The sequence below is a fragment of the Rhinopithecus roxellana genome, chromosome 16 (genome assembly GCF_007565055.1).
Source record: "Rhinopithecus roxellana isolate Shanxi Qingling chromosome 16, ASM756505v1, whole genome shotgun sequence".
Lineage (NCBI taxonomy): Eukaryota > Metazoa > Chordata > Mammalia > Primates > Cercopithecidae > Rhinopithecus > Rhinopithecus roxellana.
In genome coordinates, this window is record NC_044564.1 from 60116101 (window position 1) to 60143729 (window position 27629).

Below are 27629 nucleotides of genomic sequence, written 5' to 3' on the forward strand. Positions count from 1 at the left end.
CAACTGAGAATGTTTTTCTTAATGGTATCCCCTATAAAGTAAGAAAATAACCAAAAAGCTGATTGTCCATTTGTTAAACAAAAATCTCAAAGTTAAATGAGCCTGACTGTGTTCTAGTCAGATGATATATATTTTTTTAACTATCACAAATATTGGTAGGACTTACCACTTGGGCAAAGCTATCCTTATGAAGACGTCACTAAAAGATGAGGAAAATGGAAGTGACTAACCAGAACATGGGGTAAACGATGGAAAGAAAGGGAAAATAAATAAATAAAAATAAATTTAAAAAAATGAAAAACAGAGCAGGGCCAGGCCTAGTGGCTCACACCTGTAATCCCAGCTCTTTGGGAGCCTGAGGCAGGTGAATTGCTTGAGCCCAGGAATTCGAGACCAGGCTGGGCAACATGACAAAACCCTGTCTCTACAAAAAGTACAAAAATTAGCTGAGCACAGTGGTGTGCGCCTGTATTCCCAGCTACTGATAGGGCTCAGGTGGGAGGATCACCTGACCCCAGAAGGTCTGGGCTGCAATTTCCTGTGATCCAGTCACTGCACTCCAGCCTGAGTGACAGGGCAAGACCCTGTCAAAAGAAAAAAAGAAAAGAAGAGAAGAGATGGAGGAGGAGGAAGAGGAGGAGGAGGAGGAGGGAAGAGAAGAGAAGAGAAGAGAAGAGAAGAGAAGAGAAGAGAAGAGAAGAGAAGAGAAGAGAAGAGAAGAGAAGAAAGATGAAAGGAAAGGAAAGGAAAGGAAAGAAAAGGAAAGGAAAGGAAAGGAAAGGAAAGGAAAGGAAAGGAAAGGAAAGGAAAGGAAAGGAAAGGAAAGGAAAGGAAAGGAAGAAAAGCAAAGAAAGGAGAGGAGGGGAGGGGAGGGGAGGAGAGGGGAGAGGAGAGGAGAGGAGAGGAGAGGAGAGGAGAGGAGAGGAGAGGAGAGGAGAGGGGAGGAGAGGAGAGGGGAGGAGACAGGAAAGAGGAGAGAAGAGAGAGGAGACAGGAAAGAGGAAAGAGGAAAGAAAGAGAGCGGGAATAGCATTTATGATAACTTCCAGAAAGATGATGTTTCAATGTTAACTACTCCTTTTTGTAACTAAATATCAAGACCTTGTGAAATGAAACAAAAAGAAAAGAAAAGGAGAGCAGGAACAGCATTCATTATAACTTCCAGAAAGATGGTATTTCAATGTTAACTACTCCTTTTCATACCTATATATCCTACAAAACGTATCTCCTTTACAAAATTCATCCAGTAAGTAAATTTATATTTCATGTTCTATTGTTTGCTTTTAGATGTTTTGCCATATCAATTTAAAAGCACTGAAAAATGTTCATTTCGTTTAAAGGCCAAAATTAAATGCATAAATTTGCATCTATAGGCAAAGGATACAACTGGCAGCTGTACCTGAATTAAGTGGAGGGGATAAGGCGAAACTGTAGACAGATCATTTGAGAGGCTGTACAATGGAGAAATGAAGCTGTTCAATTAAGATGTTAGAAGCAAATCAGAAGACAAGGAAAAACACAAGGGTCACTTGTCAGTTATTACATGGGAATGCACTGGTCAGAAGAGGCAAGACAGAGGAATAAATTAATGAAAATCCACATGCTTCAGACTTGGACACAGGTAGAAGGATGGTGGTACTAGTGACTGGTATAAGAATGCGGTGATTTGGAGGGACATTCACTGGGATGAGAAGAGGATGACAACTTCTGGGGGACCCTGAGGCTGGTGGGACCACCCACATACAAGTGGTACTTGCCTCAACTTTTCTCCAGTAGAGAACAATGAAGACATTTCACATTCTTTTTCATTTAAGACTATTAGCATGTTTTAAACAATTGTCGCTAGTGTGATTATTTAAAATTATAATCGATTAGTTTGAATCATGATGTGTTCTGTGATTGGCTATGACATTGTTATGTACTACTGTGCCTTCAGAAGGATTAGGTATTAAAATTTACAAGAAGAAAAGGATTATTAATAACACACCTGTAGTTAATACTTTCATGTGTTTATATTCAACATTCCATCAACAACAAAACCCTAACATTTATTCATTAGTAATAAAAAGACTTACATTTTACTTACATTGGTGTGTGTGCTGGGCAAAGGGTAGGATGTCCTAGCTCTCTATTACTTCCAACACATAATAGGTATTCAAAGAATGTTACTTTTGAATAGACTGAATAACAAATATAAAAAGGCACATGTGGGTTAAGACAAAGTTACTCTGTAAATGTTTTAAAAGAGAAGTGGCATTCTTTCATCTCAGTGGCCTCTTCCATTTCTAGAAGAGAGAGCAGGAAGGGGAAGGGAAAGGTACTATCCCTGACATTAATGCTAAGGGTATAAACATTATCTTACTTTGCCTTCCTTCTGGGGAATAGAGTACTTCAACCATACCTAGAAATAGTTGAGAGACTATTCTGCTACTGACTTATTTTTTTTTTTTTAAACTAAAAATAAATCCAAGTGGAAAAAAACGGCAGATTAAAATACAGCATCACAGACTCTCTGACATCATCATGCTGTGTTTTTTACCCGAAGTTTGAATCTCCTGCCTCTCTAGCACCCCCAGAAAATGATCATTCACTTCTACCTCCTAAAGTTGCCCTGGTAATTTGCAGGAAGCTGAGATCATTCCTGCATTCTTCCTGGGACCAATCCAAAAATCTGCCACTCTCTGAGCCTGATTTGGCTGTCTGCATGAACACAAAATGAGTCTAATTCCTCTTCTACATGACAGTCCACAGAGGCAACCACCAGTTTCATAACTGGTTTAGTTATTTTTCTTACACCCTGAGGGACCAGGAGAATTACATTTTCACATTCTCAGCCCAACTGTCTTTTCTGCAAGAACTTTCTTAAATGAATAAATAGTCTGTCGTTTTAGAAGCAGCTCTTATCAAAGAAGAGTATCGCTGTTCCTGCACTTTTTTTTTTCTTTTTTTTTTCCTATAAAATAGTAAAGTTGAAGCCCTTCATATTATGGTAAGTCTGGAAGGCTTTTAGTTAGAATATGAGTTTCTCTAGTTTTGTTCTGTTATTTGATATAGTGTTATTTTTAATATACTGTCCTTCAGATGTTAATATGACATGATTAATCCTTTATTGGTAAATGTGATTTAAGATATGCTTCCAGAAGAGGCAATGGTATCACACTGAACTTTTTGACCCTCATTCTTCATAGATGTGAATTCGCCTACTTGCTAAAATTTATTTGTAACCTCCAAGTCAATACTCATGGCGATTTCAGTCATTTCATACAGTGGCAAAATATTTGAGTTGCCTAACACATGCAGTCACAGCTAAGGTCAAACAAGGCAACCAGTTTATGCATTTGTGGCAAATGAGACTAATGAGTTCAGAGGTTTGATGATCCCACGACCAGGTATAGTTTTCTTCACAATAAAAGACCTCCCTGTCTGTATTCAGTTTGATAAAATACCACACAGATTAATGCTGAATGTTGTAAGGAAGGCCAGGACAAATGAGGGTAGACTGAAATAGAGAAGATAATCACTTAAATACTCTTTAGGACTAAGTCAATTTCATCTTCCTTTTATGTAGAGCCCTACAATGTAGAATCCTACAGCTTCTCATAACTTTGCAAAGATAACTACTACAAAGGAGTTTATGCAAGAAATAAGAGGGCATACAAGGGATCTGACACATTGGGATCTTGGACCTTTAGACATGAGACAAAATGACAAAATGAGACAAAAGACATGAGACACAAGACAAAATGACAGACATCCGGTCACTTCCAGGAACAAGTCTCTGTTAGTCAAAGTCTAGCACAGAGGTGGATAATATTTAGCCCTGACTAGTCCTCATATTTCACAAAAAGTCATCCACATATGGCAAGCAACTCCACCAGGGAAGAGGGCTTCCTCTTTTCCCACTTTCTGAACTAAATTAGCTCAAGCTACTTTTAAAGAAAGGAGTGCCCATTCTTGAGACTTCTTTGCTCCTTCTTTTGTTTGGCCTGCTAATTCCTTCTCCATTTGAAGGGTGAGAAAGACTTCTTTTTAGCTGTCTCTTTCACTGCCAACCTGCTTTGATAATGTTCTGGGGGCTTTACCAGAATGACATTTTAGACCACTCTAACTCAGCTTAGCCACTGAAGCTGAGCACAGCTGAAGAAAGCACTCAATTAGCAACTCCAACTTCAAAGGCTGTATTATTCTCTCCTCAATACACATGTGTAACTCCCATTAGCATTAATGGGAGCTGCGGGAGCCCACGGCTCAGAGAATATACCTCCAAGCCTGTTTGCTTGATGAGCATGCAATTAAACCTTATGGCCCAAATTTTTCAAGGAGGGCATAGTAAGTACACCAAGCACTCATGCAAAATCAAGTGTGCTCACTTTGAGAAAAAGTAAGCTATCACCACTATTTAAACATGAAGAAAGAGCAGTCTAAATTAGGTCTATTTTAATATCATTTATCCTCTTAGGTATAGATAATGGCCTTTCATGGTGTTTTGAGAAAAGTCACTCCTCTGTTTTAAAAAGTGAATTGTAAGTTTTTAGAAGCATTAGTTCACATTGCTTAAAAGACCAGCAAGACTCAAGGGTAAAAATGTCTAATAAGAACAAAACCATTCTAAGTGAATTTCCTACACATAAAATCTAGCATGGCATCTATATAGACTCAGTGGCTTTTCCTGTCTTCTATTTAACAGCTGTATTCTAACTTAAAATTAGGAAAAAAAAAAATTGATTTGACATTAAAAAGAAAAAAAAAAATTTGGAGAGGAAAATGCATGCCCCAGTAATAAATTTATCCTTCTCAGGAAGTAATAATTCCCATCCCTTTCTCACATTCTAAAGAGATTTGTCCATATATTTTGAACATGAAATCAATACATATTTCAGCTTCAATGAAATATCAACGTATGTCAGCTAGTCTGTGCTACAGCCACAGTCTTGAGCAACATCTTCATGGAGAAAATAATCTTGATAATTTAGGATCATTTAAAACCATCTGTTTTCTATTGTTCAGACATTTTCCCCAAAATTTAAAAAGAAATTTATGAATGAAAGTTTTTACATTTTATAAAGGAGAGTTAGCTAATCACTTTGAAAGTTATACAAGTGAATCGTTGATCTACTATTGACACATAATTCACTTTACCACCAAACCTCATATCCTGACTTTCTAACCACATGAGGCTATTTTAGGTACTGGACCATCAGTACAAATCAACGGAAGCGCAATGGGCCAATGAACTTACCAGAAAGACAAAAGCGTCCCCACTAAGCTTATGGGAATGTTGAGATGTCAGGAGACTTTTCAAATTGTAACATGGCAGATGAGCTAGAGGAAAATTCCACCTTTAAAATTTCATCTAGTACATGGTCTTCATAACTTCATTGTGCACTAAATATTTAACACCTTGCTTTACAAGTTTGATAACTACCATGTCTTCATAAAATTTCAAAGCCCATGGGTTCAGAGAAAGAAGTATTTCAAAACTGAACACAGGGATCCCTTACTTCAGACTCTAGGCAGACTGAATAAAGAATGATAACCATAGATTAGGTAATAAACCGTGGTCTGTGGTTCACAGAATTTTTAATGATGACAAACATGAGAAAAATTCACCATTTCTTATCAAAAAAATTGTGGTTTTTCTCTCATATCTGCAACTTATTCATAAAGTTGAAAGCTTCTAAAATAGATACCCTACTTTCGGAGCATATCTCACATACAAAACTACCTTTCAGATAAGAGATAAAGACTATTGACGTTATTACAGAGGGGCTAGACAGTTTCATTCTTCGATGTTTTGGATGTGATTTACTCTGGCTAAAAATACTAATAATTTAACTATGCTATTAATCTTGCTGAAGTGATTATGTCCTCTATGAGAGGCTAAGCTGAAACTCACCCAGACCTTCAGGTGGCACAGAACACAGTGATTTCCTCAAGTAGAAGTTCAGCTGGTAGTAGTTTAATTGGGAATTGTTGGTGTATAAAATGGCATTTATTTGAACACCCCCTTGAGTACAACCATACTCTACTTTCTATAACTGTTGTCCAAAATACTTATTTACAAATTCTTTTTTTCCCAATCTGGCTCTTCTATAAGAGATAAAAATATTTTTTCATTTGATATAAACTAAAATATACTGAGAGTTCATGAACCTTAGACGGGTCAAGGGATGTGAAGTAAATCGATGGGTAATAAGAGCGATTACCTAAACTACTTGTAGAAAAAAGGAAGAGAAAGAAAGAAGGGAAAGAAGGCTGGGAAAATGAAGATGTCTACTCAGTGCCTCTGATAAGGGTTGGTCGATGAAGCACCCATGATATGATCTGAGATCCGTACACTTCTCAGGAGAGAACTGATGTCTCATTTTGGAGAAATGTTTATAACTCTTATCAAGTGGATGTGCAAAACTTGATATACATAAGTAATTTATTCCCATTCCTGATTATTAAGCCACAATCAACATCAGATATGTCACTTAGATGTCCCAACTTTTAAAATTTACTGACATGTATTATTTCAGCAAAATATTTGAGTCCCTTCTCTGTAGCACCCCTTGTCTAAGTAATGGGATAAGCAATACTGGTTTCATTCCTACTTAAAAGAACAAACAAAACTACTTGGATTTTAAGTCTTACAGTCTTGATTTTAAAAATCCAAAAGGCTTGAATTAAAAGAGTCTAAAATCATTAAAATAATAAAACTTGAGTAGATAAACTTTCTTAAAAATAAGTATTTCTATAAGTGTATTTATATATGTGCATAAAAGGGTGAATTCAACTTCTTTTTATCATTAGACTCTTGCAAAAGTTGCCATTAAAAGGCACATCTGATGTGGCAATTTCAGCACAGAACATAATAGGAAACAACTAACTAGAGAACTAAAGATGTACCATCTTTGAGTCTTGCTAATTTTTTTTAAAAAAATCACTAACTTCGAAACTGGTAGGTTGTCCCACTTAAAGCTCTTGATTTTTAATTGCCATTTCTTTTTACACCCAATTAAATTGTCAGAGTAGTGAAGAATTGCCCAACTGAGTAAAACTGTGAGGATCTTCTCACTGCTGCTTTCTGCAGTCTTAATTTGCAGACGCTTTTGCCTAAAATAAAAATTTAAAGTCACTTCCTCAACAATAAGACCTGTAAAGTTTCCACCAACTGCTGTTTAAGAAAGGCGCTAAAAGTAAATTTGCTGCACATGTTTGGGGCCATAGAAAAAGGAATATTTTCCCATATTAGTAAGATATTTGGGTTCTGAATAAGAGATTACCATATCCCTTAGTCTGATACACATTAAATGAAGACCACATAGGTAAAGCGCTAGGTACCTTTCCATTAGCTCAGCAAGTCTATCAACTGATAATATTCAGAAAGAACAAACAAAACTCAGGCTGGATTTTTCATTTTCATGAAAACATATTGTGTATAAAGCCATGAATAGTGATCAAAGATTCCTGTGAATAATTTTCTTAATAAAAGAAGACTAATTACTTGTTAGATTCTCAGACCAACGGTACGGTATCTTGATAATCTCCATCTACAAGAGGTTTCAAAGAGAAAGTCATGGAGTCATAAAACACTAAGACAACTCAGTTCCAACATATCTGAAATGACTTGCCCTCACCTTTTAACTTCCTGTGGTTGCCTCAAGCATTTAAGAAATATCTTTCTTATTTTTTTTTTTAGACAGAGCATTGCTCTGTTGCCCAGGCTGGAGTACAGTGGTGCGATCTTGACTCACTGTAACTTCCACCTCCCGGGTTCAAGCGATTTTCCTGCCTCAGTCTCCTAGGAGCTGGGACTACAAGTGCATGCTACCACACCCAGCTAATTTTTTTTTTTTTTTTTTTTTTTTAACTGGAGACAGGGTTTCACCATGTTGGTCAGGATAGTCTTGAAATTGTGACCTCAAGTGATCTGCCAGCCTCAGCCTTCCAAAATGCTGGGATTACAGGAGTGAGCCACTGCGCAAGGCCATAAATTTATTTTTTAATTGAGAGAGAGAAGTGTATGTATTTACCACATACAAAATGATGATACTATATTTACATTGTGAAATAGTTAAATCTTGTTCAGTAACATATGAATTATCTTACACAGCTACCACTTTTGTGTTTGAGAATACTTTGTATCCATTCTCTTAGCATCTTTCAAGAATACAAAATATTATGAACGATAGTCACCATGTTCTACAATAGTTCTCTTAAACTTACTCCTCCTAACTGAAATGTTCTATCCTTTGACCACCATCTCCCCAGTCCCCACCCCTCAACCTGCTCAGCCTCTGGTAACCACCATTCTACTCTCTACTTCTGAGATCAATTTTTTTTTAGATTCCACAAATTAGTGAGATCCCATAGCATTTGTCTTTCTGTGAATGGCTTATTTCAATTACCATAATATTTTAAAAGATAATAAAGAGGTATAACAATCAAATGCATTAAAAAAAGAAGTACCAGCCTTTCAATGATAACTATGTCTTCTTTAACGTCTTTTAAATGCATTTTATTTTTCACAACCATTCAGCTCTTACATCCCACTCCACCCCATCTTTTTGTGCTCTCAGAGCTCTCTTTCTACCCAGGTTACAAAGAAACTCAAGGACAATGACTAAATAAATGTCCATTACACAACCAACTCAGTGGCCCCTCTTGCTGGAGTTAGGATATCTTTTACACATCTTCATCCTTTTCCTAGAGACCCCCAATACACACAAAAATCAATCCTTACACTTTTCTATGTCACATTACACTCAATTGTATCCTTTGCAAGATAGCATTAAATGGTGATATATGAAGTGATATATGAATACAGAATAAACTTTAGAGTCAGAAAATCTGGTAATCACCACATTTGCCAGCATGTCTGGTCAAGCCACCTCTGAACCTCAGCTGCTCCTAACTCGTAGCTTCTCCAGACAATGCACACAGACCCCCTTTAGTAGTTAGTAAAGTACTTAGCAGACTGCTCTTTTAGGGCTAAGAATCTATCTGACCATCAGATGGAACACCTATATATTAAAATTCACACATTCCAAAACTGCACTGAATGCTTGGTTATTACTAATTCTGTAGGATTTTTTTCCTGTTTGATCTTTGCTTTTCTAATCGCCAATAAAACCTGGACAAGCAAACTGAGGTTCTGTATCGTTTGCTCATTGAGAAAAGAAATCTGAAGATCTTTTAATATTTATTTTACAGACAAACGCTTTAAAGAAGAAGCTGCAACCATTCCTGCCTTCTACCTGTCTCTTCTCCTTTAATACACAAGACAGCATGCCACTTACGGAGAATCAGCTCAGAAATTCATTTCCTGAATTTTAGTAAATAATGCCACTAAACTTTAGAACTAGTTTACACAAAAATAAAAATTAAGAATTTACAGTGTCTTGATGAAAAGATTATTTTGCATCAGTGATTGTGGTGGTGGTACTGTTCAAATGCAATGAGAGGAGATAGAAACCCTGACCTTTCAGAATGGAGAAATTTTAACCAGGTACAGTCTAGTTAACGGCGGGGCCTGGAGGTGGCAGGGAATCCTGTGTTGTGTGAAAAACCATCCTGTTACAGGAGAGAGCAGTTGATATGCACTGCCTGTGTAGTATTGTATGTTAAACAGAAAAGGAAGAAAATAGCACCAAGATGTTCTCCATAAATTTAGAAACAGAATTATAAACACTGGGCAAGGTCCTTTGAAGTCTATACTGAACCATGGAGGGTGATAGAGGAAAGACATTCACCCCTCTACGTGATACTCACATTCCAGTGTTGATGTACCACAAGTAATTTTTTTAATCCTATGTAAAGTATAATGCGGTCCGTGGGTCCCTTGGCCCCATCCCAGCAGCAGACCTAGATATTATAAAGTCTAAAGCTTATGAAACTTTAAAAGACTACTTTATGAAAACAAATGCAAAAATAGTATTTTTATAAATTTTAGAAAAATTTATAGTCAACTGGAGATACAGGTAAGTCTTCCTGGACCTTTGGAAGGCATCGTATAAGGGAGGGCCCCAATTCCAAAGATTCCTCAACTGCAGGGTAAGCAAGTCTCTACTTCAGCTCCACACCAATTACTTCCCCTCCACCATTCTGACAGAGATTTGCTGGCACCTGAGTATGGCAAGAGTTCGGTGGGGGTCTTTGAACAAGAATTCATCTCCCTGGAGGACACAGGAAGCGTGGTCCCTGAGCTTAATCAATGCTGTTAGCATGTAGTCAACCAGGCTTGTGTAAAACACATCCCATCAACATTTCACCACTATGCTGTAAAGTAATTTTAATTTTCAAAATATTTGTTTGTTCTTAAATAATCACAGTCATATTTTAAACATGTTGATAGGGAATTAAGAAAAGGTCAGTTCAAACCCCAGTCCCACTGGGCAGCACTGAGTGTCCTCCTTGGCTCTTTGTAGTAGGTTTATAGCAAATCCTTGAGAATAATCATTTAAGTCAGAGTGAATTCCTCCTCCCAGATGATGATTTATCTGTTTGTAAGCTGAGACGAGGGAATTCCATTTACTATTGAGCCAGTGAGTGTTAACTTTATTAATGCATCTTTACAACTAAGATTAATGGGACCCATAGTAAGTCAGCTGTAGCACTTGATGTCAGTTTATAACGAGCTTGGCAATACCTGGAAATTCAGATCTATCATCATAAGTTATAATGACATGCATAAAAACCTGAGTGTAAATAAAAGGCTCTTTAGGATACAGGGCTCTAATCCAAGTTGTCAAAGCCTTAAAAAGTAACTTATCTAACAGTGTTCCTGTACTGGAGTACAGTGTATGCTAATGGCTTTTCCTCAAGGGTTAAAATGCCTAAACTACCATTTTTTAATAAATAAATACTTTATTATAAAAATCCATTTTGCTTAATGAAGTCCTCTGAGGGAGAAGATGTTTTAAGATATTTTACTAGTACACTTTAAAATAATTTTGTATTTAGGTATGCTCTGTCATCTCCACCTAGAGCAAAAAAAGAATCAAAAAACGGTAAGTGCAGCAATAAAAACTCCTTTTACTATTAGTTGGGAGAGAAACAAATGGGAATATTACTTTGAAGGTAATTACTTAAGTTTTTTTATTGCACCATATTTTCTCAAAACCCAACCAAAGTACATCCCGAATCTTCCTACAAATGAAACACAATTTTTCTCTCAGAACATTTTTACTTATCAGGAAAAAAAGGTGAGTTTAATTTTTCTGTCAGTTGAGGCTTCATATGTCAAACACATCTTACATTTCAACAAACTTTACTGTCATATTGATGGAATATTCAAGGAGACATTAGTTCTTACTGCAAGTACTGGCTTGAAAAGGTGTAAGCTGCATTACTGTGAGAGCACTTTTCTTCTAAAAATAGACTTTATTATCTCCAACCACAGTATATACGTATAGCTGCCTTGTCATTTTAACCACATGTATGGCTTCCCATCACACAGAGATTGCAGCTTCCTTGAAGGCAAGTAGGGGTAGTGTATTTCCATCTTTTTATTCCTAATACTTAGCACACTTCCCGGAATGCAGAGGAACAGAGATTATCAAATGAATAAATTCATGAATTAATACAAATTTCTTCTCATATATTGTATGCTTCTCCAAGATGTGGAAGCAACATCTCCTGACATTTCTAATTTTAAAAAATAAACCTTAAATCCAGCAGTCTGCAAGAAAATAATATTTAGAAACTTTTTCCTTAAACTTGTCATTCATTCATTCCATCAACAAATTTTGGCTGGTAGCAGTGGCTTATGCCTGTAATCCCACAACTTTGGGGAGCCGAGGTGGGAGGATCACTTAAGCCAAGAGTTCAAGACCAGCCTGGGCAATATAGCAAGACCTATTCTCTACAAAAAAATTTACAAAATAAAATAAAATTAGCTGGACAAGGTGACTCATACTATAGTCCCAGCAACTCAGGGGAGTGAGGTGGGAAGATCCCTTGAACACAGGAGTGAGAGGTTACAGTGAGCTATGATCTCACCACTACATTCCAGCCTGGATGACAAAGTGGTACCCTGTCTCTAAAAAACAAAACAAAAAACACAAATGTTTACAGAAAATGCCAGGCACTGTGCTTACTGCCATGTGTACAGTCTAGAGCAAAACAAAGCCATGCCCTTATGGAACTTGTAGTCTAAGCATGCAACTAACTCTGTTTTTTAGGATAAAAGGAAAATTTCATCTAATTTTCTCTTAAGCAAACTCCCCTATCACTTATGACAGAATGACGTTCAAATTTCAAATATTTTGTGGATCCTATAATGGCCAAATGGTGGCATCTGGACCACATGATTATTTAGTGGACAACGTAGCCTGACTCAAGGATTAAAAAATTTGTATATTCCCAGCCTTAGAAAGATAATTCTGCCTGTGCCAAAAAATTCTGCTTCACAAATGGGGTAGTGCCCTTTAATCAAATAATCTGAAATTAACTCTTAATAATAATCGTACTGATCATAGTAATACTAGTGATGATAATGATAATCACAACAACAACTCACATTTCCTGAGTGCTTAGAACTTTGCTAAAAGCTTTATGTAGATTATCTCCTGTAATTATTCTCTTAAGTTTAGGCAATAGGTCTTCTTCTTATCTCCACTTGACAGACAGAGAGTGAAGCTTAGAGAGGTTAGGACATGTGCACACTGCCACAGAACAAATAGGGGAGTTAGGATTTGAACTCGGGTCTGTCTGTTTGCTGAACCTACAACCATAACTACACCTTCTGTCACTTCCTATACCAAGGTTGGTAACAGAAATAATTGAAAAAACAAAACAAACAAACAAATAAGAAAAAAAAACAAGAAAACATTTTCTATTACCTCTTTCAATGTTTCAAGGACATTTGAAATTCTTCTGCTTCTTCTAAAATATATATCTAATGCTACATTTTCACAGAAATCATAAAACAGTTATAGATTTTTATGTACTCTGTGACCTAGATGGCATAGAACAGAAAGAATATTCTAAGTATGACAGTATCACTCTAGTTTGAGCTAGGCAGTTGAAGCAATTGACTACCTGGACCTACCTAATGTATAAGCGTTATGAAGAATATGGAAATGTGTGTTAACATAACAATAAGCACAAATGTAAGGGGGAAAAAAGGAACTAAAATTCTGGGGGTTGTATACTAGCATAGCACCAATAAATGATCTTCAGTCTTTCAAAAGAAATTGGTAATACTGTATGTTTTCAGATTGTTGTATCATCTTATTTCCACGTGAAAAGCTGTTTTTCAGTCCTTTGGATTAAGGACTATGAGAAGACACAAAAACTTATTTTCCAGTGTTCTTCACCCTCCCTTCCCTTCACCATAGCCATGTATACATATAACAAACACTTACCGAATTACTATGTGCCTAGCACTATTCTAGATGCTGGGGATTCGGTAGTGATGCAAGAGCCAAACCAGCTAGCTCAGCTTCAAAGAGATAATAAAGGGAGAAGGAAGGAAATTAACATTCTTTGGCAACTTTATTGTTAGTTACTCTGCCAGATGATTTAATATACGTCATTAACTTCCCCACAAACAGCCCTAAAAGATAGCCAGGATCACCCCCAACCCTACAGATAGGAATTTAACATTCAGACTTGAGTAATGTGTCTAAACCCATACAGTTAGGAAGCACTGGAAAGTTTATACAAATTCATGTTTATGTAGCTATAAAGAGCATCTCTCTTTATTCCCTGTTTCATTGTCTTTGTAGTTCTCTTTCCCTTTGCCTCAACTTCCTGGCGCTCAATCACACTCTTCATCTTACAGTGGCCACTGAAATAATTATTATTTACTTTGTTCATTATATGTAAAGTAAGACTCATTCCTACCCAAATGGTCTCTTAATGCATTGTGCCTACATAACCACATCTATAGATCCTTCTACATATGTACCTGTTCATGCCACAAATATCTCTTGGGTGCCCAATAAATGCCAGGAACATTTTTAGGCCATGGAAAACTGTAATGGAACTTATACACAAAGGAAGAGGTATACAGGATAAAAGTCTCAAGACATAAAGAGTATAATTTCATATAGTAAAAAGTGCTATGAAGCAAATTAAACAGGTCATACACAAACACACTATATACATACTACATGTACAAAACATACGTATATGCAAATATACCTCCCCAAACAGTTTTTGTATAAATATTGATAGTTAATAACTAGCTTTATTAAAAGCCGTCGTGTTTTTACGAGCACACATTTTTCTACCGTAATTTTCTAGTTGACTGGTAAATGATAGAACTGTAGTTACCCACATAATTAAACAAATACATAAACAAACAGAAAGAACTATGTATGTCAATACTTAGAAAGGTAGAAAACATCTAAAAACTTTTCATATTGATTTTCTGGTCTCACGATTTACAGCTTCATTTTTTAAATAGTTCTTTTGGTATTTATGCTCTAAGAAATACAGGATATCTTCTGGGAAAATACAAACTATGATCAAATTTTGAACCTGAACACAGATGTCATCAGACATGTGAGAAAAATCTCAATAGCACTACACTTATGACCAAAAATCTATCAATTAAAAAAAAAATCTACTGTGTTAAAGGGTGGATATACCATTTATTTAAAGAATGGATAAAGTTTAATAATCAAAGGTAAAGTTCTAAGAAACAAAAAAGAAAGGCATGGAAAGTTTTTACATATAAATTAAAACACAGCTCATTTTGGAAGATGACAGATAAGACAGTCTTGAAATGCTCTATTCCCCGGTTGCCCTAGTAGTTAAAAAAAAAAAAAAACTTGCTATCTTTAATAAAATATATTAAGAATATGGGATGTATGTCATCACAGTTGTGTTTAATGTGGCATTAATTCACAAGTCATTTTTTTTAATAAGATATAATAAGTTACTTGCTCTTCTAAGGAGATATATAATTAGGGCTTTGATAATTAAACCCTAGATGAGGCATTTGGTATATCTGTGCCCTAAATACCAATAAATTATGCATGCACAACTTTTAAAACAACATCTTAATTAGTAGCTTCAAATAAAACTAATTTGGAAAACCAGGATACTGAATTTTTAAAAATTGTTCAAATTTTATCAATGAAAGCCAACCAACTACCTAGTTTTAAAGTATAAACATCAATTATGAATGACTGTGATTGTTTGATAGATTACTTTAAGTGAAGTATTTTAGTAAACTCCTTTGTAATTTTCAGCTCACATAAAGACGGTCTAGGTTAAATTAATCACACGTTTTCTCACTTATTAGCTTTATATCCTTAGCCAATGAGTCATGTCCCAACCTCATTTTCTTTTACTACTACTATTTAATTCTACTCAATTCCAACCGACCATTGTTCATACCCACCTGTAATTGCTAATTTTACGTGTCACTTGATTAGGCGAAATATCTTGGGTGCCCAAATATTTGGTCAAATGTTATTTTGAGGGTACTGTCAGGGTGTTTTTGGATGAGACTAACATTTAATTTAGTCACCAAGCAAAGCAGATTGCCCTCCCTAATGTGGGCAACCCCTATCCAATCAGGTAAAAGACTAAAGAGAACAATAAGCTTGGGCCTCACCTGAGGAAGGAAGAACTCCTCCTACTTTCAAACTGGGACCTCAGTTTTTTTCCTGCCTTTGGACTCAATGTGAAACATCAGCTCTTCCTAGGTCTTGAGCTTGTTAGCCTTTGGACTAGAATTGACATCAGCTCTCCTGGGCCTCCAGCTGACAGCCCTGGCAGATCTCGAAACTTCTCAGCCACATTACTAATGTCAGCCAATTTGTTAAAATAAGGCTCTTCCTATATATGTACATATTCTGTTGGTTCCCTTTCTCCAGAGAACCGTAATACACTGCACACACCTACCATCAATACTCAGGGATTTCCTCCCTAAGCCACTTTGCTCATGAAGCTTCTAATTTCTACTTCTCTCTCAAGTTAGCTCTATCACATAGACTTCTAAATATTCTTCATGCCTCAACCCAGCAGTGTCCTCACTCTCACAGTGCATCATCCATGTGGTATTCTGCACACTTTGCACCCATGGCACTTCGGCACTTTTTATTTCAAATCATACTTGTCTGTCGACTTGTCAGCTGGAAGAACATTGACCTTCCAAGATAATATCTTGTATATAAAGTAAATATCTCAAGGGCTGAAACCCACTGTCACACGTAATGCAGCAGGGATCATTTCAGACTTGGCAAAACCCAATGAAAATCTTAGTTGCATGACCAAGAACAAATCATTTCAAACTCTCTGGACCTTGGCTTCTTACATCCAAAATAAGTAGTAAACACCAAATTCCCTTGTAGCTTGACATTTTTATGGTTCGCTTAACAAGTTAAGCAGCAGTAAACACTCAAATGAGTTGATGTTCATTTCAAAATTATTAAAAATAATATTTTAATAGGAAGTCAAAAGAAGAAAATTGTTCTTACTTAAATGCAGTGATTTACAAGTGTGCTTGTTTTTTCTGAGCCCTTTTTAGACATGCTCTCAGTGTGGCAAAAGAAGTAATGGTTCCAAGGAAGGAGCATGCATCACCAACATAACAGTCCTCAAAAGATAGATCACAAGGAAAATGAATAGCCTCTCTTCACAGGCACACTTTCTCTCCCAAATTTTCAGTTTTAATGTCTACCCTTACTAGGGTCTCTCATAGACTAGCCACATGGGCTTCTGCCTTTGTGACCACTGATACCCAAAGAATCACTGTTTTTAAATTCTAAAGATGACACCAATGAAAGTCAGGAGTGTCTGTTCACTTAAAGTGGCTCTGCCCACCACCACCTTTTTCCAGTATGGAAATGCGGTACACAGGAAGGCTTTATCGTGTTGGTATCAATGTATTCCAAGTACTCAACTATTTTATAAGCCTTTTCAAGTAATCTTCAGTCAGTATCATAATTGTCAGCACGTTTGTTCTGTGGTGGCCACCCTTCCTTTTGTTTCAGTCTTTCATAAAAATCCTTTTGTGTGACACTCAAGCAGCTGTGCTTTGTTCTTTAATGTTCCTAGCCTGGATCTCCAGCCGAGACCACTTTATAACATAAACGGCAAAGTACCATTTTCACAGCGGGGACAACTGTGTTCATCTTCAAAAAGAGGCATTAATAAAATGAGACTGTAATGAACATGCTAATTCTGATCACAGGGTACTGCACAATGGCAGAGATAGTTGACTGCCTTCTCCCTGAAAGATTGTAAAAGTTGTATGTTTTTTTTTTTTTTTTTTTTTTTTTTTTTTTTTTTACCAACTGCTATAATGGCTTAGGTTTTCTGAAACAGACATATTATGCAAACATTTCTCTCTATTTCCCATTGCAGCGCCTTCTCTGTCTCATCCAACTGCTCACTGTGTGTTTTACTATCTCAGTAACCGTCACCTTCAGTGAGCAAATTTCTTCCATCTTGCAAGAACTGACTTACTGAAATAGGCATGTCAGTGAATCATGGAAAACTGGAGAGGGGTGATCTGAGTGATCTGATCGCTAATCTGAGGCCTTCCCAATGCATATGAGGCAAAAAAAGAAAGAAAGAAAAACAGAACAGGAAAGTTAACAGATTTGCTTAAGATGCCACAGCTATTTTGTGACAGAGCTAAAGCTGGAATTCAATTTCCCAAGTCCTAGACTTGGGTACTTCACATGTTATCTTTTGTCCTAATGGCGATAATTCACAAATGATATATTGATATGTAAGAGTAGATACTCACACGTAAGTATCACTTGATGAAATATATTTGCTAAACAAGGTAACTAAAATGCCTCATATCTGGTAAACTAGCATTTTTAGACAATAATTGTACTGTAGATATGTTCTATGAACAAAGCTAGTTCCCTATAAATAGATAAGAGCAGCAGTGTTATATACCATACCTTGTTCTGTTGTGCTAGTGGTGGTGGTGGTTTCGGGCAGTGCTATTTGAGAATGGTCCAACCTAAAAATAATCTACTAAGATTTTTTAAATGACCCATTACATGCTGTGTGAGATAAGAGCAAAATGTGTATTTTCTGATCACTTTCCTTAAAAAAAAAAAAAAAAAAAAAAAAAAAAAAAAAAACTCTAAGTTCAAGAAACATGATGACATTTAGTCAGATGCTTAGATTCAAAGTTGATTAAATGATTCTAGAACTTTGTCTTACAGAAGAGAGGTTATGTAAGCAAGAATAAATAATTATTGACGTCTTTCCTCTTGCCCAAAAGAAACAGGTACCCCTGGAATCTTACTAGAAAGAAAAGTCTATGGATGGTGATATCTCATTTTCCCTGCCTAGTGATTGATAACATCTACCAGAGAGAATATTTTCATCCTCAGTTATCACTGCATAAATTTGTATTACATGGTTTCCTGCTGATATCTTTAGTCAGGAAGAAATTGTGACCAGCAAACTAAAGAAACAGAACCAATTCCATTTGGATGATAATCCCTGTTCTTACAAACAATCTCTGTGGTCGTATGCTTGCTCTTCACTGAAAGCCTGTTGTTAATTCACTGTCCTTAGCAGAATTCCACAATTAGTTAAGGCACAGCCCTTAATAGCCTCAATACATCCTAAGGCCTTCACTTAAAGTTCTGCTTAGGATGGGAAAACACAAGTATAACCGATATACTCAGCCTCCTAAAGTGTTATATCATTAGGGAGTCAGTATTTTCTTGTGTTTCCATAGCCAAGACAACTTAAAAACCAAAATGACTTGGAAGACATAAGCCCCACATTCACCTCCCCCTTCTCCTATTTCTTCTTCCATGAACCACACTCTATGGTATAGTTAATTGCCCAAATATCTTATTTCGGGGCACATTCAGCCTGAGCTTGTGGTTATCCTTCCTTATGGAAACACAGTTTTTAGGAGTAAGGGTAATTTGAAACAAGCTACAAAGGGAAACTTGTTCCTGAAATGCTCCCTTCAAGGCACCTGGGTGGTCAGGGTATTAGTTCGATGTCTTCTTGATTAACCATACGGGTTAGATGTTTGAATCTCCAATTAATTAGTTTCTCGAGTAGCTTGTGTGACATAAATGAGTGATCTTCATCCAGTTCACTTAGACAAAACCCATCATGAGAATTGGCACATTTTTGGCATTTGTCAGCAAAGCAGGGAAAAAGTAAATGATCCATGTGGACGAAACGGGAATAATGAGGGCCACTGGATGAAAAGTGTAAAGTGGTCTCCATTTACTGCAGAACAGAGTGCCTGAGTGTCCGCCAACATGATTTGCAAGAGAAATTGAACCTAAAATGTCACAAAGCTCCTCAACTGCGGTATAAACCTCTTCACACACATTTATTTAGGTGTTCATGATGTTCAAAGTCTATGAAAGTCAGATTACACTGGAATATTATTAAAGACTACTATTAATAGAAATAACAATATTTAGAAATTTTAAGCAAACAGTGACTCTAAGAAACAAAAATAATTTCCATCCATATTTATTTTATCCTAAAAGGATATATAAAAGTATTCTATTTTAAGATTATGTTTAGACTACTTTTCTGTCAACCAAAATACTTTTGAGTTTTTCTCATGAAAGTTCTAAAACTGCTAAATGTAGTCTTTTTAAAAAATAGAAAGGGTTAACTACTCAAATCATAAATTTTAATACAAATGTACTTACACATGACAGATGTTCACACAGAAAGTTGAGACCATTTTAAACATTTTTGATGCATTTGTTTTATATGGGGACTAGCTGTATAAAAGCAGAGGAGATGATGAAACTCCAGCCAGCTGAGAGGCAGGAAAACATTAATCCATGTGAATTTCTAAGTAAAGTGATATTTTCCTACAACTTTTTGTTAATGTCTTCATCGGATGCATAAAGATAAGTCAAGCACATGACTGCCACTAATTCCTTTTAAGGAGTTCAAGGGATTTAGAAAGTGAAAAAACTCAAAAATACTTCTGAAAAGTTTTATCTTATTGTACCTTTTTAATATACCTTCTATACGATGGCACTGATTCTAAACCAGGTAAATAAATGGAGATTAAGATTTTTAAAGCAGATGAACAAATGAGCTAAATTTTGCTTCAAATACGAACACCTGAAAAATGACCACAATTTTCAGACAAGCTGATGTGAACTATATATGTATATTCAGCAATATGTATATGTTCTATAGTGCATATTATAGCACATATAAACATAGTCTCTAAGATTCGTGCCAGTTCTAAAGTCTAATTTCTAACTCCTATTCTTTTTCTCCCTAATGTCTTATTCTCGCCTATTAGACCATTCATTCCCTTGCCTTTTCAAATATTGTAAACATGTTATTTTTAAAACCCATTCATACATTTCAATTACCTGTAGGTCACAGACTGTGATTTCCATCCTCGATGTTTGGGCTTACTGTTGCTCGCTGGTGGTAGCTGACTCGACTGCTTTAGAACTGGTGCTTATTAGCCCATTTGGGTATGAACGACCTTCTCTAGGGTTGTGTATCCGGATTATCGGAATGTCTCTGTGGGGTGAGTGCTATGATGGGTGTCTGTTGCACACTCTATGGGATTCACTGTTTCTGACCAGCTTTTATGTTAAACTATTTGGTCCTGAGAATTGAACAGTAGGAATAGTACTAGAAATCTCACTTGTATGCAGAAAGCTGACCTTAGTCTCTGTTACTCCCAACTTATTTTATATAAGTATGTATCTTGCTGGAGTGTTAAAACTCCAGCACTAAAGCATATGGTCCATTATGTTATTATCTTGGGTTATTATATTACAATTATCTTTTGTCTAGGAAATCCCTTCTTGTTTTTAGCAACTGGAAATTTCTGTTTCTTGTTTGCAAGCCTAATTATGCTTTTAATTTTATTTTCAGATACTTTCTCAACATTTCTAGATGGTGGTCAGGGAATGGGAAACTTCCTGCACCAACTTAGCTTGTCGTAACAGCCAGAAATGTTGCTCAAATCTGACTTGTCTGTATTAAAGCAGCATCTGTTACATGCATTTAAAAGATATATACATCCAATTGTCAATATTTTCCCTGCAACTTAATAAGGTGTTTATATTATTTCAAATATATTTTGTATATGTAAATAATCTCATTTTCTCAGCCTCTTGAATTGCTTCTTTGTGTGTGTGTGTGTGTGTGTGTGTGTGTGTGTGTGTGTGTGTTTAGTTTCAAAACCATCAGGTAAATTTGGCCTACATTACTAATTACTGCTGGCCTCCAAATAAATAAGTTCTTGACAATATCAATAGGGTTTACCTCCTTGGAAGAAACCAAGATGTTTATAAAATCAAACATTTTTATTTTATAAAAGATATAATGTAAATCCATCCCTCCATGGGAAAAAAAATGAAACAGAAGAGAAATGTAGTTAATCTATGTAAGTTCCTCTATGATTCTGATCCTTCCCTTTCCAATTTCCTTTATCTGAGGAAGGTCTATTCTCCTAAATTTTAGAATAGAGCAAAATACAACAAAACAAAACAAAACAAATGAGTTGTGTGCAGGAAAGAAAGAGATAAAGGCACAGAATAGTTAATCTGGAAATGTCAATTGTGAGGTGCCTAATCGGGAATATTCGTATCTCTACACAGAAGCCTGAATTAGAGACATACAACACAGTCTTCATCACTAGCTTTATTTTCCAGCACTTCCATTGTAAAGGAAGTCTACAAACTGAACACACTGTACTGGAGATTTGGCAACTCACCCTGTGCTTTGTCACACTGTGTAAGCAACATTGTCGGAGACAAAGAAAGGGATTTGTCAGCCCAGTTATTTAGATCAATACATGTTGGTTTAAGAAAGATAACAGACAAATAGAAAACATATTTTTTTTTCACATAAGATAGGTGTATTTCTTATACTTGGTTCTGACCAATTGCTTAAGGAAAGTTCATCTTTAGGCTGAAGTTGTTTCTTTACTTTGCAAATATCAATGTCAGCTATGGTAGTTGTAAAAACGTAGCTGCTGAATGCGGTATGAAAAATCCATGCATGAGAAATGCCAACATACAAAAGAGTACCATATCCTGTTTCCTTTCTAGATGCTCTGCCAAAAATCAAAATGGTATCTGGCATTTGAAATCAATGCCTTTATCAGCTTTTTTAGCCCTGATTCTCCCCCTGAACTCTAGTTCTGTTAAGACCCGTAACCAGAGAAGGTATTCACTGTCTAATTAAAGTTCAACTCTTATAAACATTTTATTTAACTGCATTTCCCATTTAAGCATCATCACAATGCTAGTCTTTTTAATGATGCTACAAAAGAGATACAGAATTGTAACAATGACACAAACAACAACCTTCACTAGAGCACTTACCCCGTAAAACTGTGAGTCTGGTGGATACACTTATTTCTCCCACATTATTTGAGGCCACACATTCATAAATGGCCTCATCCCTCGGAGTCCGTAAGGGTTGTATTCTGAGAACTGATCCAGACCCATCGTCAAACTCTATTACCTATTAGAGGAAACAATAGCTGTCACAGGTGTTGTTACAATTGTCTACCTCTCAGCTAAAGCTCTCAGTGCAGTGGTGGATCTGTCATTAGGCTCATAATAAACTAGACATCATTCTGAAACTGAATTTTGATACAGTGGTGAAAAAATATTTGGTTTAACTTAGTGGATCTTCTACTGAACAAGGAGAAAGATATGAAACTACATATACAAAATATGGAGATTTCTAGTCCCTACTAAAAACTACCAGGGTTTACGCATTAAAATATTTCAGTATGTCCATCTAGGGCAATTTTATTCTATTAATTTTGCAAAAGGCTTGCAGCTATGATCGATAAACTTCTTAAATTATTCTTTCTCTGACAGCACATATACAAATGTGGATTCATTTAATAATGAGACTGTAAGATGAAGAATTAACGCACACCACCACAGATAGCTCTGCTGGTTTAAACTGTCTCATCCTGAACAGCATAGATGGGCAAACCATAAAGAGAAACTGCATAAATCTAGTACTTAGGCAGCCAACGAGACAGCTTTCACAACCCAAAAGCCTGATGGCGTGCACTAATTTTGCCATAAATCATTCCAGTATTTGTTCTAGCTTAGCATTTTCTGCATTTTTAGAGCATTCTTGCTATAAAATGGAGGCTTGCTTCACCAGACAGAAAACTAATGTCCTAAACACTAAGCCTGAATTCACCATCATTAGGAACTCTTATGTGAAACAGTTTAGCGACACTGATAATCCCAGGTACTTGTTAGCTAATTCAAGTACCACTTAAAGAAAAAAAAAAAATGATGATACCAACAAATATGTATACAATACTATGGCATCCTCTGTCTTTTCTGTAACTATGCTGCATTCCTTCAGCTGTTCACTGAGAAGCTGTGCCTTTTTTTCTTGTATTTCACTGTGAATATTCCCATGTGCCTAAATTATGAATAAACTCAGATTGCCTTATAAATATATTTATGGGATGCTTAATTCCAGATTTTGTGTGTGCATGTGCATATTAACATACACAGAGAGGACATCAACAGTTTCAAAATATGTCCACTTCAATCTTTGTGCATTCCATTTTGGTTCAAAATTCACATAAATATCCCAAATGGCCCATTTCTCAGTGCACTACAGTTTATTTTCAACTCTATAAAGCATACATTTCAAAATAAATCTACTATGCATCTTAGGAAAGAAAAGTTTCATAGTTTCATATTGGAAGCTTTGTTAAGCATTCCATAATTTTAAAAAAGTTATGATCATTTTATGATTTAGTGTAGGAAAAGGTTAAAGCAACTACAAAACCATTTTAAATGTTGACTAATTTATTAATAAATGTCATTGTATGTTTACATTTGTGAACTATTTCCTAGATTTAGACCTATCTTCTTACAACATACAATATACCACATATTACAAGCCAGTGATGTAATTTCCAGTTTGAAAATATACACTATTGACTGTATGCCTATCATGGACCAGACACCATACTTAGCACTGGGGATAGAAGAGGGAGCAAAAACAGTCACCATGTACTGCTCTCATGGGCCATATAGCCTAGTGAAACCATATATATATATACACAAATTATATTATAATATAATATATATAACATATTAGTGTTAAATATAGTAAAGATTTTCAACCCAGGACTTGATACAGTTTGATCAAGTCCTGTATAAAATAATTCATTTTATAAATTCATTGAATAAAAATAATTCATTTACTCCCGAGTGCTTATATGACTCTTGTGGGGAATTATGTACTGAGCAGAGACCATACTTTGAAATATTTAGTATTATAATTTAATTGTTGTTATATGATTTTGTCAGGAGTCATTGTCATTAGCAAACATGATGTCAAACTTCTCTTTGACAAAAAATTAACTTCATTTAAAATTGTTTAAATGTGCAGCAAAGATGAATACATACATCATTTTCTACATGACATAGGAAACATTTTCCAAATATTATTAAAGATATTATTTTTGTATTAAATTATATTTCAATAATAATCAAGTATTTGATTTTCAGACATAATTTTAAACTTCTCACTTGTAAACTACAATCCAATTTCCAATGGCAAAACATAATTAATTAGGTTCTCTATACATTGGAACCCCGATCACCCTGTGAGTTCCTATGAAAATAAGTAAAATAAAATTGTTCTGAATTTGTTGTTGCTATATTTCTTTTAACTAGAAATTGCCTTTAATCTGCCAAACTATAAAATTAGGTCATGAAGGAGATTAGAAACTTAGATAAAAGGGAGGTGAGTTTCACAATTTCAGGCAGTTTGGGGGTACTGGTAGCCCCTAAAATTAAAGCTACCCTTCTCATGTTTTAAATTATGGGCATGCTATTGTGTGCCTCTCTGGGTAGCTTTCTGTATATCTTCTTGCCTATATTTCTCCTCCAGAACGAGCAAATTTCTAAACCATAAGCCTTCTCACAACACTCAAAAAAGAATCTCTGATTTATGTTTCACCATCTTCGGTGCACTGAGCTCTCTTGAATAAAGAAAATCAACTTCTTCAATAGGCTTCTCTGTAGTATCAACCTGTTTGGGTATGTTTCTTACAGAATAGTACTTTAAAACACTGGAACAAATTTCTCATTCTAGTTCACACTACTTGTAAAACACAGATGCGAGGGGCAGTGGACCACTTCATTTGCTGCTCAGCATCCATTCCCATTCTTCTTGGTAACGAGGATTTAAATTTCCTTTGGGAAAACACTGCTCTTTCATTCTAAGCCTGGAATTGGATAGGACAGTTCTCATTCCCAGGACAGAGGTAGATTCCGACTGGCTTAAATTAAGTAGGCTACACCGTCCGCCTATCCACACAAATTTTCTCTGGGATGAACAAGTAACGTAATAGAAGCCAACGGGATGAGAAGTTTCTGGAAGAGACAAGCTTTCATACATCCTACAAATGTGGTCCTGTGAGGATGCAGAGTTCTATCTTGCAACCTGGGGATGAAACTGACAGATTGATCCTAGGAATGCTATTGAGCCCTGGCACAAGTGGGAACAAAAAATCAGCCCTTGAACCCTCAAATGCCCTTTTTTAAAAAGCCATTTAGAGTTACATTTTCCATCACTTGCAATGTAAGGAATAGCATACATCAGTGACACCTTTTATCAGAGTAAAGCAAGCCAAGTAACATAGAAACCAAAGACAGAGCAGATACATTCTTCCCCCAGAGAAACAGAACAATGGACCTAATACCTCAAATCTCTGATTGCTGACTTTCTTTCCTTTTTTGTTCCAGACAATTTTAGGTCTTGGGTCTCCTGTAGCTTGGCAGATGAAAGAGGCAACTCCACCAGAGACCCCTGTCTGATCAACGGGTGTTCGTGTAAACCTTGGAGGTGCTGAAATAAAAAATAAACACCATAGTTAAATTGAAAACTGCAACACAGGCTATTATCCTACTACCGCTGCTCTCCCTACCATCCTCAACCACACCGCCATCAAGACATACATTTTTAAAATGTACTATAGGATTACAAAATTAGAAAAGCATCTTTTACTTTTGAGGGTAGTTTAAAGGGGAAGGAGGTAACTTTCTGGTCAAGTTATCTGTTAGTGCTTTTATTGCTGAAATCTGTATTAAGGTAGAGATCCAATAACATCCGGAAAGCAACATCACACATTAATTTTTATTACCAGTATAAAAAAAAATCCAATTTGTCCTCTGTAACAAAATGAGCTCATCAATCAAAGTGAGTAAAATTTTAGCGCTTGCTTTGATGCCACTATCAGGACACTGCCAGAAAGCAGCAATGCCACTGCTGAGCTATTAAAGTTAGTGACATTTAAGAGAAATGCTAGGAAATTTTAAAGAGACAAGAAATATAGCCTTGAATTAGAAGGTTTGGCAAGAAATAGAAATAGGGGAAAATGGTAAAGTGACTCTCTAACCCAGATATTGTAAGCTGTCTTACTTGAAACTTAACTCCACAATTTGCATAAAAGAAGATGACTCAAGAAGCCTCCAAAGTCACAGCAAACCAAAGGATATTTTTATAGAAAGATGTAGACTTAAAGATTACCGAGTAGAAGGATAGACACTGGAAGTTTGTTCAACATCCTCCAGCTCCTTTAAATGTTCCTAACATTCTTCCTCTTTCCTTAAAACACTTACTTATTTTTCATCTTGCATTGCAAGATCTAGATAGCTATCATGCAAGAATGATACAAAATGTAAATGAATATTTATGCACAAAGATACTCATCATATCATTTGTTTAGCAAAAGAGTATAAGTAGTTGAAACAAACAGTATGGGAATTCTGTCAGTGAAATAAACTATGGCATGAAGAAGAAACATCATATAAGTAGTAAGTATTATAAAGTCTGTATCATATCACATAAGAAATGTTGATGATGCAATAATCAGCCACAAAAGCATACTATAGAGTTATATGTGGGGATAGCAGATAATGAAAAATGCACACACACACAAAGAACAAAGTAAATGAAAACACTAATAATGGTGTTCAGGAGGAGGTATTTTAATTATTTTTTCAACTGCTTCCATCTTTTATACTTCCTTGAATTCTTACAATTATGTTCTGGTTGAAAATGTTTCAAAGCCCCAAAACATTCTGCTGTTTCTTTTTTTTTTTAATAAAAAAAAAAAAATCCCTGTTACAGATTTTCTCTTCTCTCCTACTGTGTTCTAGTTACATGTCATTGAAAAGTGGTTTTAAATAACCATAGCTAAAATTGATTTTGAAAACAATCCTCAGATTATAAAAAAGAAAAAAGTCATAACAAAGTTCGTTCTTCCTGGCTCATCACCAGTATTTTCTCTGTATTGATTTCACGTTTCCCAGATGGTGTTCCCATTGGCTTGATGGTGTGTTCTGACTCTGTTTGGTTTTCTTGGAATCAAGGAAGCTGGATTCCTATCTAAGCTCCACCATTATGTATATGGATAATCTTGGAGGAAAAAAAAATCACTCAACTTTACCATTTCTTGGTATGACATACGAAACACATTAATTTACAAAAATTGCAAAACTATGACATATGAAATAAATTAATTTGCAGAAACTGCTTCCAGTTTCAAGGTTTTCTAGTTTTATATATTATTTCCAAAGGAGGAAAGTTTAGGAGAGGCATATTTGCAATGCTGGTCCTGGAGAATGAATTTCTACCTCATCAGCAAATTCAACTTGTTGGTGATCCTGGAACTGGGAGCCTGCTTA

The 27629-nt window shown here is 35.8% G+C and overlaps 1 protein-coding gene across 1 annotated transcript in view; it reads right to left on the minus strand.

Annotated features, from left to right (window-relative positions):
- The window catches only part of PTPRD (protein tyrosine phosphatase receptor type D), a 339878-nt gene that overhangs the window by 304517 nt on the left and 7732 nt on the right, over window positions 1-27629 (minus strand). Inside the window, 2 exon segments of the mRNA XM_030919181.1 lie at window positions 22266-22407; window positions 25643-25788. Of these exon segments, the coding sequence (XP_030775041.1) occupies window positions 22266-22407; window positions 25643-25788 (288 nt within the window).